Here is a 14,152-nt window from a genome sequence, read left to right as displayed (position 1 = left end):
TTTTTAATCTATTTTTTTCCGTGAAATTTTCTCACATGTTGGATATTTGACATTGGCTTAGAAACATTTCAGATGGTTTTAACAGACAGTTTAATAAAATGAGACAGTAATTATGAATGTATAATTTTCAGGAATTACAATTTTGTAGGTACGGCCTTGACAAATATATCTTGCAATCTGAGATGGCAAATCTTTTTAACTTCTGCTATGCCTGTCTGAAGTTCCTCATCCTTTTCATTTTGGAGCCGAGAGCTTAATTCCTCCATTATTTTATTTCTGTCTGACATTTTTGCACATATGACAAAGGGGAAGCCAAACTTTTCCTTGTACTGGTAGTTCAGAAGAGTCAGCCTTTCTCTGTCTGCTTGGCTGAGGGACGTGAGACCAGCTTGCCTCTGCTCATGTTGTGATTCCGAAGTCAGTGTTCCACTCATCAGCTCCCTTCCAGCCAAATCGGGGTGGCATCTCAGAATACCCTCCTTCCCTGTTGGAAAGAAAGCATGAAAAAGGTGTTACTTTTCATTTTCTAGATCAGTTCTCCTCTGGAGGCAACTACAGAAAGATTTGGGGCACTAAAGTCCACCTTGATTCTCAATGATATTTGCAGTCATCATAAAGTCAAATAAATGTAAAAGTAATGACCATCAAAATGTACGGTTAATAAGTTGTCTTCCGCTCCCACTCATATTTGTTGTCATACCACTAAGGATCACCTTCAATGGTGGGCCACTGGTTCTCTGCAGTTTGCACAATGTTTGGTAATGTATATCCCAAACAGTATTTTACAATGAATTATTTACTAACATTTTAATCCAAATGCCTTGAATTTATTATGGAGTGCAGCCTAGTGAGACGCTTCATTTATAAAAGACCTTAGAACTTCATTTATAAAAAGATCTTTTGTTCTGGGGATGTGATTGTATGGTAATAAAAATGTTTGGTGATTACGCTGGTTAACCAGGAGAATAATGCAATAACATTGTGGAATTTATGGCTCCCCCCAAGCAGAGACAAGATAAGAACCTAAGGATATCTCCAACCTTTTCAAGCTGAGCTGTTCACAGCCTTTGATGTTTCTCACCCTATAGAGTCAATACATTCTCATTCTGTAGTGCTTGGGGAAAATGAAACTATTGTTAGCTTATATTTCCTAAAGTAACTGGCTCATTGTTACACTCTCATATCCCAAAAGGTCGTTTATGGGGTTATAGTGTTTAACCTTGCCAGATCTACCTCAAAAAAATCACATGGAAACCAGATTAGGTCGTTTCTTGGCCCAGTTTTATCTCCATCGTGTAAATATTACGGAATGTTGAGAAAAGCTGCTACATACAATTAATATTTATAACCATTTCTGATAACATTTGTATCACTGGGAGGCGGAGAGGTGCTACTCTTAGTATTTAATGTCAATTGACCTGCTGGCAATAAGCGCCACGGGGAGCCACAACCTAGTGCTGGAGTGCAAGCAATAGTAAACTGAACTGTTCAATGCAGCTTAGTAATAAATATAGTAATACATATTGATACTTTATTTTTATACTTGTTATAAGTGCAAAGGAATATTCATAAGTAACTGTATAGCGAGTAAGCTATGCATGTGAGTAGCTAAATACTAACAAAAGAAATATAAATCTACATTTTTGCTTCCGATAGGATAACTGCCACTTTTTAAAGGACAACTTGGGTAGCCTATTACTTTACGTGTCTTTATTTGCAAAATGCAGTGTATAAAACAGTAATTATTGGGCTTGAAGGCCAAATGCTTTTGGAACCTAGCAGTATATGTATGTTGATGAAGAAGCAGGGGACTATAGTGAGGATAGAAATGTAATAAACTGCGAACTATGAAACGAAAGGAGCAACAATGGGAAATGAAATAAGGAGGGGGTTGGATAAAATAAGAGAAGGTTAGTGGGGGGGTCAGGAGACACCTATGTTATTAGCTTTGCACCAATATATATTCAAAAAAAAAGCTCATTTAATGTTATCAGTAAAATACAAACATCTCAGATCATTGTGATTACAGGATTAATACAACTGAAAAGGTTTCATTAAGAACTAGTAAAAACAGGACATCCAAATGCTCTCTGATCTTCATGAACAATTTATAAACAATTTTGGTGTGACTGTTTGGGACTTGATTGCTGAGAACATGTGCAGGTGGATTATAGGACTTATCATAGTCAATTTAACATCCATACATAGATGACACGCTCGCTGTTATAGTTCTGACACTATCATCGGGAGGTGTCCCTGCAGTGTCATACATCTATCCACCCATTGTTAGTTTACCACCAACAACAGAGATCACTAAATTAATAATGTCATAAAACTGACGGGCGTTTTAGACAATTCCGGATGTCCACATCTGGCTGCCGGCCACCAGTTGGACAAGAAACTTCTACATCAGTAGGCACCAACGTGCATGTCCTAGTCTGCACTGACTGCAGGGCAATCATGATAAGCAGGATGTCGGGCTCTGAAATGTGCCACAAGCCAAGTCATGCTCCTCTCAGCTTCCCTTTGATATGCACAGATCCTACAGATCACACACTGAGAAAGCACACATACACTTTCACATTTACAAACAGGTATTTCCCGAACTTAAGTTAGTACATTTTGGATTATAGGGGTTTCTGTGTCAGTGTCACATGGGAGACACATATATTTGGGGGATCACACAGCACTGTTTAACAGGGAATTAATCTCCTGCTAAAATATAAAGATTTTTTTTACAGAAAATATACAGACTAAGGCGAATCAATACATTAGGTAAGGCTGGCTCTCCTTGCAAGCTGATGAACAATAATAATACCTATCAGCAATATAAAAACTGTTTAAAAAAATAATAATACAAAAATAATACAAAAATATTCACAAAATATCATGTATTAAGTATAAAAAATACCAATTATTTTGTGATTCAGGTACCAGATTCAAAATGAATTGGCTTCTGAATATAACACAAGCCCCCAACAGTATCAGGGTTGAAAATAAACCCCCTACTTGTGTCAGCAGAACAAAATGCAGCAATGGTTTGCATCTTGAATATTCTCATGGCAGGAGGGGAATGGTCAGTAGAATCCAGTAAAATCAGTGTAAAATTCAGGAGTGTGCATTGTCATTGTTAAACATGTCAGCTGCCGGGACAGTGGGTTAATTCAGGAGAAGACCTCTCCTACAGGAAGCTGTCTTGAGTCTACTTTCTTTCATCCTGCTCAGTTTCCCTCCTCTTTTGTGTTTAAAGATACTTTCTCTTTATTCTCCTTCTTCCTCTGTGCTCCTCCTCTTCCTAATCTGTTACTAATTCTTTGGAAAGGAGACCTATTCGGTTGTGCATGCCTAATGTTGGTCTTTGAACCAGTTGCTAACAGTGTGAATCTACGCCTTCCTGTAACTCCATGAATGTGAATAGAAACTTGTAGATTATCAGGAGTAATATTGTAGCAGAAGCTAATATCACTCAAGAATTTGAGTGATAATATTTAAATAATTAAAAGGGTTTATCTGGAAATAATAATACATTTTGCCTGTTTGTTCAACAATTTTGGCACTGTTCTTTTTGGTGTGATATACCAGACAGACAGACGGTTTGCCATCTCTATAAAACCATATCTAGCACATTTATAGCTGGCCTTGGTATCTTCAATCAAATTCGCTAATATAGGGCTATATTTATTAAAGCAAAATTGGCCCAATTTTGGCACATGCTGCAAATTCAGAGCAATTCACTGGAACATACTCGGCGTTTGGTTTCCATGGTGACTGATTCTAATGCAGAACCTTACTCCTGGACTGATCCATTTTTTCATTGATGAAAATGGTTTACAGAGTGAAAAAGCTCAAGTCAGGTCCTGCACATAAATCAACAAGGAATTGTAGCGTCTCTTGTCTATACCGCAAACGCTAATGAAGTCATCAAACTCTTCCTAAGCAAATATATCCTGGCTACCAACTTCAAGCCGCCCACAGGTCAAGGGTCAAGCAGTGCTTCAGGGAGAGTTGCAGCAGAAACATTGGTTTTAGGTACATAACTGATCATCAAGTAGAATCCTAGCTCTTCGCCAGGTGGTCTCTGAAGGTCAGCACAAGATCTCATGATACTGAAATACAATAATAAAATAACAAATAAAATGTGCACTAATTGAGCTTGAAACAAAGTAATATGTAGCTCAGAGTACAATATTGTTCCAACGAATTCCTAAAACACTACTAAAATATAATGTAATAGTCCATGGTAGGTGCCCTCATCTTTTGGAAAATATCAGTGCCCTTACTATAAAGGTCACAGGAAGTGCAGTTACAAATATGCCTTGTGGTCAAAGGTTTGAGGTAGTTTTGCACTTCATGTGAACTTTGAATAGCGAAGATACATCTTTCTTGGCATAGAGGATATGATTAAAGACATGGCAAGGAGTCTAATGTGAACAGCCTAGGACAACAGGTCTGCAGGGTGGCTGTCCCTCTACGGGATAACCAGGGACAATGTGGCTCCCCTGTGCACCACAGAGATCAGAGATCTGTCACATTCTGACGTTCCTTTACTTCTAATGTACCAAACAGACAAATTATGGTAGGGACAGTCCCAAGACTTGTTCTGAATATTTGTGACAACCGGCATCATTTAATGAACAGTACACGATTTCTGAAAAATAATTGTGTGTGTGTGTTTGGCTGATACTGGCGAGTAGCGTTAGTTGAGATCTCATAGGTGCTTTTTTAATATAAAAAATATTTTGACATGGAGTGCTAACTATTCTAACAAGAAAATTAACTCATACGAGGCTCAAGTATCACCGATCAATGTGACCTTGGGGAAACGTGCGTTTCTGGGTTTCTAGGTATGGACAAGATCCTTGTAAGCATTGTACCAGCAGTCATGTGCAGGGACCTGAAGAGTAAAACAAAGCAGAAGGTAGGAAGGAAGAATGGCTTTCTTCTCTTTCTTCAGTTTTTTCCCCCGCCTGACAAACATTTCCAAGGAACAATGTAATTCAAAATGAAAATGACTTTGCATAGCCACCATTCTGCGGGCTGAAACAGAATCCATTTCATGTCTGTTTCTTTTAATTAGAAAAACAACAAAAACACAGTCACTTATGTTAATAGTAAGTATGTGGCTCATAGGGCCGTGTCAAAATGTTTTTTCTTCAGTATCTATTCATGGCTTAAAGTTCTTCCAGTATAGATCTTTTTCATGCCGTGCATACTAATCCATAATATTTGAGTGACAGGGTCCTCGTTAAATTACAAAACAGGCATATGAAAAAATATCAATTTACTTGAGAGCCCCATCATAAACCCACTAAATGGAATGGGAATTTCCAATATGTTGCAACTGGGAAAGTTTGAGCTAAAATCAATAATCAGTCATGTTAAGGCATGCTAAATCAACCTTTATTCTATATATATATATATATATATATATATATATATATATATATATATATATATATATACTATACATCCATACATTAACATACCCTACCGTTCAAGAGCTTGGGGTCACTTTTTTGACTGATGTATCAGATATACAGTGGAGACATTGTTAATGTTGCAAACGGTTATTGTCATGGAAATGGCTGTTTTTTAATGGAATATCTTTATAGACGTACAGAGGCCAACCAGCAATCATCACTTTCATGTTCCAATGGCCCATTGTTTTAACTAACCCAAGTTTAAGTTGAAGATGTACCTCCACCTTTTTGATTATGAGTTCTGCCATTGACTCCTTGTTGTTCTGTGGACACTGTGTGTGTGTGGCTGGGGAGAGGAGCAGTGTGTACTCTCCAGGGGAGGAAAATGTGGAGAAAACTGTGGTCTAGGTGGTACTTTAAGCTGCACCCAGTGTGATAGGCAATTCCCATCAAGGTCAGGTTATTTTTAACCTCTGTCAGGTTTTAGACTTCTACATACAGTGGTGAGCCATGGGTTTGTGGCGACTGGGTGTAGTATGTCTTTGGTGACCCCTCTAGCTAAAACACATGAACATGCAAACTAGCCCTTACACCCATTAACACCATACAGCTACACACACAGTACATACACATACTTTTCCCCTCCCTCATTTCAATTGTGCTGCTAACCCAAGACTCACCTCTGAGACTCTAGCATCAGATGCTGACACACACAATCATGCTTATACCATACACACATGCTGACACCTTTCCCTGAAGTCCAAACACATGCACACAAAAATACATGCACACACTACCATCATACAGTAACACACACTCAAGCTAATACCATACACTCACACACACATGTTAACAACATCCACTAATACACACTCACTCTACCACCATTCACTTACACAACACATGCACACTCTCCAACACCATACACTAAATCACACACAATTACAAACTCTAACATACACATACATACATACATATATACACAATCTCTCTTTTTCTCTCATTGGGTTTTGTACATTATAATGCACAACACAGGGGACGAGTTGAAACTGCATATTTTCTGTATTTTGTGCCAGTAGCAAATGTAATTATATGATATGTAAGTATTAAACAATGATTTTTCAACTCCCCAAAAAACATTATACAGTTTTTAGAAGTCGGTAGTTAAGCATTCTTCTATATTTGGAACACTTACTTGACCTCTGCAGGTATTTTAGAAATATGGAGCATTATGTTTTTGCCTCATAGGGCATCTGGACCAGAAAGTATGTGGACACCTGATCTTCACACCTATATGAGCTTGTTGGACATCCCTTTCCATAACCATGGACATTAATATGGAGTTGTTCCCCACCTCAGCTTTGGAGCTATAATAGCATCCATTCCTCTATGGAGGCTTTGCACAAAATGTTGTATTGTGTCTGTGGGAATTCATGCTTAGTTAACCAGAAGAACATTTATGAGCCACTGTACCAAAGTAGCCAAGCCAAAGCCAGTCTGTCTCCTTTGTGGTCACATTGGGCTTCTTGCAGCACTAGGGAGCCTGTCCATGACATGCAGAATGAGGTGGGGAAGACTTAGTGTCAATAATTAAATACAAGTTGTCACTGTTATTTGATGTTCCTGCTCCTGTTTCCTGCAAATCTAACGCTCATTATGGAAGCTCCTGCAGTGCTGCAAGAAGCCAGACATGAACACACAGGAGACAGCCATGATGCTTCTGAGAGCCTGTCTCCTGTATGTGACACACTGTTGTTAGATGAGAAGACCTGCTCACTCTTGGTGTTACAATTCATCCCAAAGGCGTTCAGTGGAGTTTAGGTCAGGGCTCTGTGCAGAACATATGAGTTCCTCCACACCAAACATTACTCTTCACCAGAACTGTGTGGCTTAGCCCAAACCCTGGAACAGCCCCAGACCATTATCCTTCCTCCACCAAACTTTACAGTAGGCACCATGCATTCTGGTAGGTAGCGCTCTTCTGGCATCCGACAATCTCAGATTTTTTCAGATAGTGAAGCATGATTCCTCCTTCCAGAGAACACATTTACACTGCTCCAAAGTTCAGTTCTTTATACCACTTTGACCGACACTTGCACACAGTGATCTTCGGCTTATGTGGAGCTGTTCAGCCATGGAAACCTATTTCATGAAGCTCCCAACGCGCAGTGCTTGTTCTAATGTTTCTTCCAGAGAAAGTCTGGAACTCTGTAGCAGGTGATGCTTCAGAGGGCAGGTGTTTTTTATGTGCTATACGCTTTAGCACTCAGCAGCCCCACTCTGTGCCACTTCTTGTTACTGCTAGACTCTTACTTCACAATAACATCGCTTACAGTGGACCAGAGCAGTTATAGCAAGGAAGAATTATCACATACTGACTTCTGGCAAAGGTGGCATCCTTTAACAATGCTATGTTAAAAGTTACTGAACTTTCTGACCCAAGATAGTGTTAAGATAAATGCAGTTTCCTGAAGAGGTGATGCTAAGACTATGCTGAGAGGTGTATTCCAAGTGACATAGCCCATTTCTATATATTTCACATTGCATAGCTTAGTTTAAAATTACTATTACGCTTATTTTGATTTATTGCACAATGGATAAACAGGACAAAAGAACTTCTGCATCACAGACCCATTTTGGACTTCCAGAAACCAAAGGTGAGAATGGCCCTTCAAACAAGCCTACAATCTTGAGCTGCGGGTATAGTAGTGTGCTGAGAGCCCAAATCCAAAATGGAGACAGAATAGTCAGTGACATCAGCAGCCCTCATAGCGTAACCAGAGTCACACATAACATTGAGACGTGATGATGACACAAAAGAACCGACTGCTCTACTTAGTCTGTCCTTTTTGAATTAATCTTTCCTTTTCCTTTTCTAGAATTAATGTAATGGGTTTTTCTGTAATATTTCCTCTGGGAGTACGTTCCAGATATCTACAACCCTTGTAGTGTAATCCTTAAGGTCTAAGCCATTGGAAAATGAGGATGGAAAATGAGGATGTTGGCCTGATTTAGAAAACTGTCAATAAAACGGAAACTCTGGGAGATAAGGGTTTAATACCCTTATCTGAGAATATTATAGAAGCGTTCACCTTCTACACTACTCCTGGAGCCTCAACTCGGTAGTGTTAGCGTCCAGTCAATATTTTATTGGTATGCCAGTTAAAACTAAGCTTCATTTTAATATGAAGTAGTTGCAGGCAACAGTGTTAGCTGTAAAAGTCGCTGGCCTTACCGAGAAGGCCTGTTCTAGACACAGAGCCACGCGTGCCATATCACAGATTTAAAGAGGAAATAGATCATTCTGTTACGTATCTTAAGTTTGTAAGGTGGAGTATGGTAATTGTCAAGGCACAATAACCTGGCTGTGTGTGCGTGTGTATGTACACAATTCAATTATTGCTGTACTCCATATCTCTTATGCTGGAGTTTTGATATGGAGAAAAATAACATTAATGACATAGCTCAAAAAACAACATAGATGCAGCCGTTATCATTAAGGATTTGCGTTGTTTGGAGATATGGATCTGATTATATTGTAATGCAGCGTGTGTCTTATCTCTTCTTCAGTGTCATTTTCTTTATGTATAGTACATGAGTTAGTATAGATAAGTGGGACAAAGTTGTCTGACACCTGGTGGGTGGCATCTGCGTGTGTGATAAACAACCAATAACATACACACCAAAGATGTATACACGGTGCTCACCATTTAAAGGGGGACTCCTCTTATCATATACTCTTTAATGCAGCTGACAGCTCAGAAATCACTTAAAATTTGTGACTGGACCTTTTTTTGAAATATCTTTAGATACCATAATTGGATCATGTCATAAAATGTATTTGCTTTAAAAAAAAATATGAAGACGGTGCCAGCGCCCAAGACAACTTTTCACTGCAGGGCCGTACTGGATGTTGCGGAGAACATATGGCTCATATAAATAGGACAAGAGCGCCATCTAGTGACCAGGATTGGGATCTACACCATCATGTTCATTTTTAAAAGGAAGATTACCTCGTTTCATATAACGCTAGTAACATACACATCAAATTACCTTTTATTATGTGATAGGATTAACATTTTAATACTGTTCACAGAAAAGTGTTTGTTTTTTTCCCTCAGAAATCTTGTAGGGCTGGTTATAACTGAGAACATGCACATATCTACCCTTCCAAACTCAAAATCAGTTTATGGGTATTTGGGAATGATGAATATTTTGAAATAAAATAAGAAAAAAACGAAAACAAAATAGTACCTGGGGCCAGTTTTGAGGCCATCTAAGTATACGGGTGGCTTTTATTGATTTTTGAATCACATAAAAACAACAGAAAAAACTGTTAAGAAACATTTCCAGCTGCTATAGCAACAGCATCTCTGTGTGTGCTCACATGACACTTATGTGTTCCCAGAAAACAATATAAAGAAGGCACATTTTTACTTGGTTAAAGATTGGTTTGGTCATCTAGCAGGACTAGGAATGGTGTTTCTAATGCTGCATTTAGTTAGAAATGTGTTAAATTAAGCAGCTTTATGGTGTCTGCAGAAGAAGCACTCAGGGTCGATCCCAGACTTGTGTTTATATTACATTGGATTCAGGTAAATTTACTGTATTCATTAAATATAGCTATGGGAGTTGGAGTCCCTGGTGTTCATGATGTCCTATCACCATAGATCATAAAGACTGATAGAATGATGATGTCATGGTAATGAGGTAGAACAATGGCTTAGACTCTCCACAGTGTTCTGTGACTCTCAAAAACAAGCTCACAGGTGCATCTCAGGCATAACTCTCAGCTGTTAGCAGTTGAAACGTCTTGTTGTTGTTGCCAAATACTACATGGCTTCTCAGGAGAAAAAGACAGGGAAATCGCTCAAGAGGCGCTCTTCGGTCAGCACATCAGACCCGCCCTTGAAGAGGTTTCTGGCTCGGTTTTTGAACCAGCAGCCAGAAGACAACGAACCGACCAGCAGCGGCCAGAACACCGTGCCCGGTCCCAACAATTTACCATCACAACGGGACCTGGAGCCGGCTGATACCATCAAGGTGCTGCATTGGTTTGGTAGATTTATCTGCGGCAGGTGTCCTATGATACCATCTCTCAGTCCCATGGACCCTGTGCGCTGGATTGTTAATGTGGACAGAGCCCTCTACCTCCAAGGATGGCAGGCAGAGCCATTCCTAACACCAGCTACCGTCACCTTTCTTTACTTGGTGTGTAGAGAGGCCATCTCCAGCTGTCTGGTCAGCAAGCAGGAGTTAAAGGCAGCTCTCATGGCCTGCCTGTATGTGTCCTATTCTTACACGGGTGCGAGGACATCATACCCCTTCGGGCTCTTCATTGCAGGCAGCGTGAAGGAGGCTTTTTGGAATAGATGCCTGGCTATCGCCATAACAATGAGTGGAGAAATGCTGCGCATCTACAACGACCCAGCATACTTCGCTGAGACCTTCGCGGATCTGAAGGCTGAAGGCGACTGGGAGAGGAGCTAAAGACAGACCGGACTGATGAGGAAATGACATCTCCTCTGTTATTTATAATGCTGGATACAGCATTACTTTACTTATAGAGTTACTTGTAGATTAAAAAAATTATAAAAACCCCAAAAGGAGTCATTTCTATTAATAGCTGAAAAGGGAAAATGGAATCTTTGGTTGAAGATGTGGTTTTATTAAGCCTAACTAGATAAAGCTACCGAGAGACATGAGCTTCCAGGACCTCGGAGGTCTCTTCTTCACATTAATCTGTGTGTTTCACTTTCCAGCACATCCCATATTTCATCGTATTGTAACTTACTTTGCGGATTTATTTGAAACTTGTGCGGTCCGTTTATATCTTATCACCCACTGTCACTGTATACGCTGTCAGCCATTACTGTCACATAATTACCAATGGAATTTATCAGACATCAGCCCCATCAGTGAGCTTCACCTCTCCAAATTCACTGCGTGCTATGAACAGCCAGCCCCCGCGGGGTTCTCTTGCAACAAGAGCTGGGCTGGCCCCTCAAAATGCATTGATAAAGCACAGAGACATCTCGCCAGCCCAAGTCTGGTCATCTGGCACATCGGGCAAATACCTGGAGGTTCAGTAATACAGAGTCCAGAAACATTTGGCTAATGACAGCAACAATGCTTAATAGGCACAACCCGGTTTTGGACGATACACATTCACAAAGAAAACAGAAAATCCCTAAAAAGAGCCCAGAAAAGACACAGGCTGTCCCAAGCCAGGTAATTCTAGATGCCTTAGTGGCTGGATGGGGAGCTGCATGTGAAACACATAAAAAAGGCTTCAGACATTATATTACATAACTTGAAAATAAATCTGCCTGGAAAAAAACCTGCATTTATTCTGCATAATAATAATATTTTATATCAAATTACAGTCGTGTATGGCGAGGGCAGAATAACAGGGCAGATATTCAAATCAAAGTTTTGTGGAAACATTAATTAACCCACTAGTTGCCAAAATCTAAATTGACTATCCTTGCAGCAGCCTTGCCTAAGCGTATGGTGTTAGAGTACATGTGTAGAGTTTGCATGTTAGTATGTGTGTGTTTTATTTAAGGGGTTAAAATACTGCATAACTATTAGTTAACCCCCGAATGAAACAACTAGGAGTGATAATGTAATGGGGAGGAATAATCATGCACCTCTTGAGAAGAAAGTTAGACGGCTGTTCCAATGGTGTGCTCACAAGAAGTGTTTTATATAAAGTAGATGTTACCTGCTTTAATTTTGAAATAGTTACATATGCCAATTTGATGTCAAGATGTGTAAATGTAAGGTTTGGTTTAAGTAATTTGAAGAGAACAGAGCGAGAGGAATACGTTGTTAATAGTAGAGTTGGTTGACTGAGAGCAGAGTAGACAGAAGTCACCTGCGGGCAGTATACGTTATCGTGCCAGGAAAGGGCAGGCAACATGCACACTACATGTAAGTCCAGCCAGGAGCCCCCAAATAAAGCAGCCCAATGCATGTTTGCACAAAACATATTATAAAGGTGTTTCCGGTACAAAGTCAGGGGAAAAGACAAACAAAATTGAGGTATTGCCAATAATACTGGAATCCAGCAGTCACGCTGAAAAGTAGATCTGTCAATCAAATGGTGGCCTTTATAGATGCAATATATGTTTTATCCATTTTAGGATTTACTCTATACATCAGAAAAACATCTATTTGTGGAGCATTACTGAAAATAGAACCTTTCGCTCTGGCCAATGCCCCCACTAAGGGCCATCCTACCCTTGCCTCCGAGCAGTAGTGCCACACCAGGGATTAAACATCATTTCACTTAACTGCTTGGTGCAGGACCATGTTTCTATTGTCTATGGTTTGGATATATATATTCGGGTGAATATTCAATTTGATGATAATATGAGGGTATGGAATATATATATATATCTATATATATATATATATATATAGATATATATATATATGTTTTTTCCCCCCTGGATTTATTCGTATGATTATGCAGCAAGCTCAGTTTTAGGCTTGCACATGTACTTTTATACATCACCCAAAGTGTTTAGCAGAGATCACTTTAGCAAATCTTAACAATTATGTAAACTGATTAAAATCTACAATAATTCATGTTTCATTGGTTATCGAGATGCTTGCTCCATAATACATAGCAAAATGCTGAGTCTTCCAACAATAAGGGATTTGACACAAACTGGCACAACATTAAAATACGTCTAGAATTTTGCTCCAAATGCTTACCAGATGGTGGAAGAGAATCAATAAATTCATAAACACAATTCTCTAGCTCAGGAAAGCTTGAAAATGGATGTTTGGACCACACGGCTCCTGTGATCAGGGGGCATTTCTCTATAATATTGCCAAAAATGTCCATAAAATGCCCGTAACTCATGGCGTTCACAGTATTTAAATCCATGCTGCTGAAGCCGTAAGGGAAGAATGACCAAATTTTCCATGAAAGGGAGTCTATCCGGTTCAGTTAATAGGTTTAATTTTAACAATTTACTGAACTCCGGTTCATTGACTTTCACTGAGTTTGCAAGTTAAAGTCCAGTTTTTGGGAATCAGTTCAGTTATCGCAGCAGGACGTAATTCTGGAACTGTTGTAATCTGGACAAAAAGAGTCAAAAAATTAAACTACCATAATAAGCCCCATCAGAATTTAAATAATGGCGTTATTAAACACTGCAAAATACAATCATGTGTTAATTTAGCCGCAGCATGAAGCATGTAGTGTCATATGGGTTTCAGAGGTAACGGTAACTAAGCTGCCGGCATTTCTCTCTCTCCACTCTCCGGTCCGTTCTTCTGCGGGGTGAATTATGCTTTTATCCCCGGAATACTTTTTGTAATATATAAATTACCACAGATAAGTCGCACAATTTTAGGCCTCCACTCAGCATTAAGAAGGTTACTTTCCTCACTTGCTCGCGGATGTCGTATTTTTGCACACATGAATTTGCAGGAAAAACACTGATGTTCCATTACTGCAACCAACAAACCCAGATAATCAACCTGTCCCCAACCTGCTGAAAACCAACGGACTTTCTACAGCTGGAGAGAAGATAGAAATAGTGACACCTAGTATTTACTTCCGTTGAGCATGTTATGGCTGTGAAAAGGCCCCTCACTCATTGCATAAAATCCTCCATGGCCACATGCACTAACCTTCTAGGGCCCACTGGCAGTCATACTGCCGGTCTGGGGCTAGGGCGACGCGGTACTTTATGTCCTGGATCCCAGGCAGC

At 39.6% G+C, this 14,152-nt stretch overlaps 1 protein-coding gene across 1 annotated transcript; it reads right to left on the bottom strand.

The window, feature by feature from the left end:
• Positions 1-73: 73 nt before the first annotated feature.
• URAD (ureidoimidazoline (2-oxo-4-hydroxy-4-carboxy-5-) decarboxylase) lies at positions 74-13,324 on the bottom strand. The gene is made up of 2 exons (XM_053456401.1): positions 13,146-13,324; positions 74-484 (listed from the first exon to the last, which is right to left on the bottom strand). The coding sequence occupies exons 1-2, from the start codon at positions 13,318-13,320 to the stop codon at positions 135-137; spliced, it is 525 nt and encodes a 174-aa protein (XP_053312376.1). The 5' UTR covers positions 13,321-13,324; the 3' UTR covers positions 74-134.
• Between the last annotated feature and the right edge of the window lie 828 nt (positions 13,325-14,152).

Source organism: Spea bombifrons, chromosome 2 (genome assembly GCF_027358695.1).
Source record: "Spea bombifrons isolate aSpeBom1 chromosome 2, aSpeBom1.2.pri, whole genome shotgun sequence".
Lineage (NCBI taxonomy): Eukaryota > Metazoa > Chordata > Amphibia > Anura > Pelobatidae > Spea > Spea bombifrons.
This window is presented reverse-complemented; position numbering and strand designations above follow the sequence as displayed.

What these genes read in the sequence shown, in the direction of transcription:
- URAD (XM_053456401.1), bottom strand. Translation starts at nt 13,320, where the DNA reads ATGGATTTAAATACTGTGAACGCCATGAGTTACGGGCATTTTATGGAC. An exon ending in TGATTCTCTTCCACCATCTG is followed by an intron (nt 485 to 13,145) that starts GTAAGCATTTGG and finishes TCTTTCCAACAG; the next exon opens with GGAAGGAGGGTATTCTGAGA.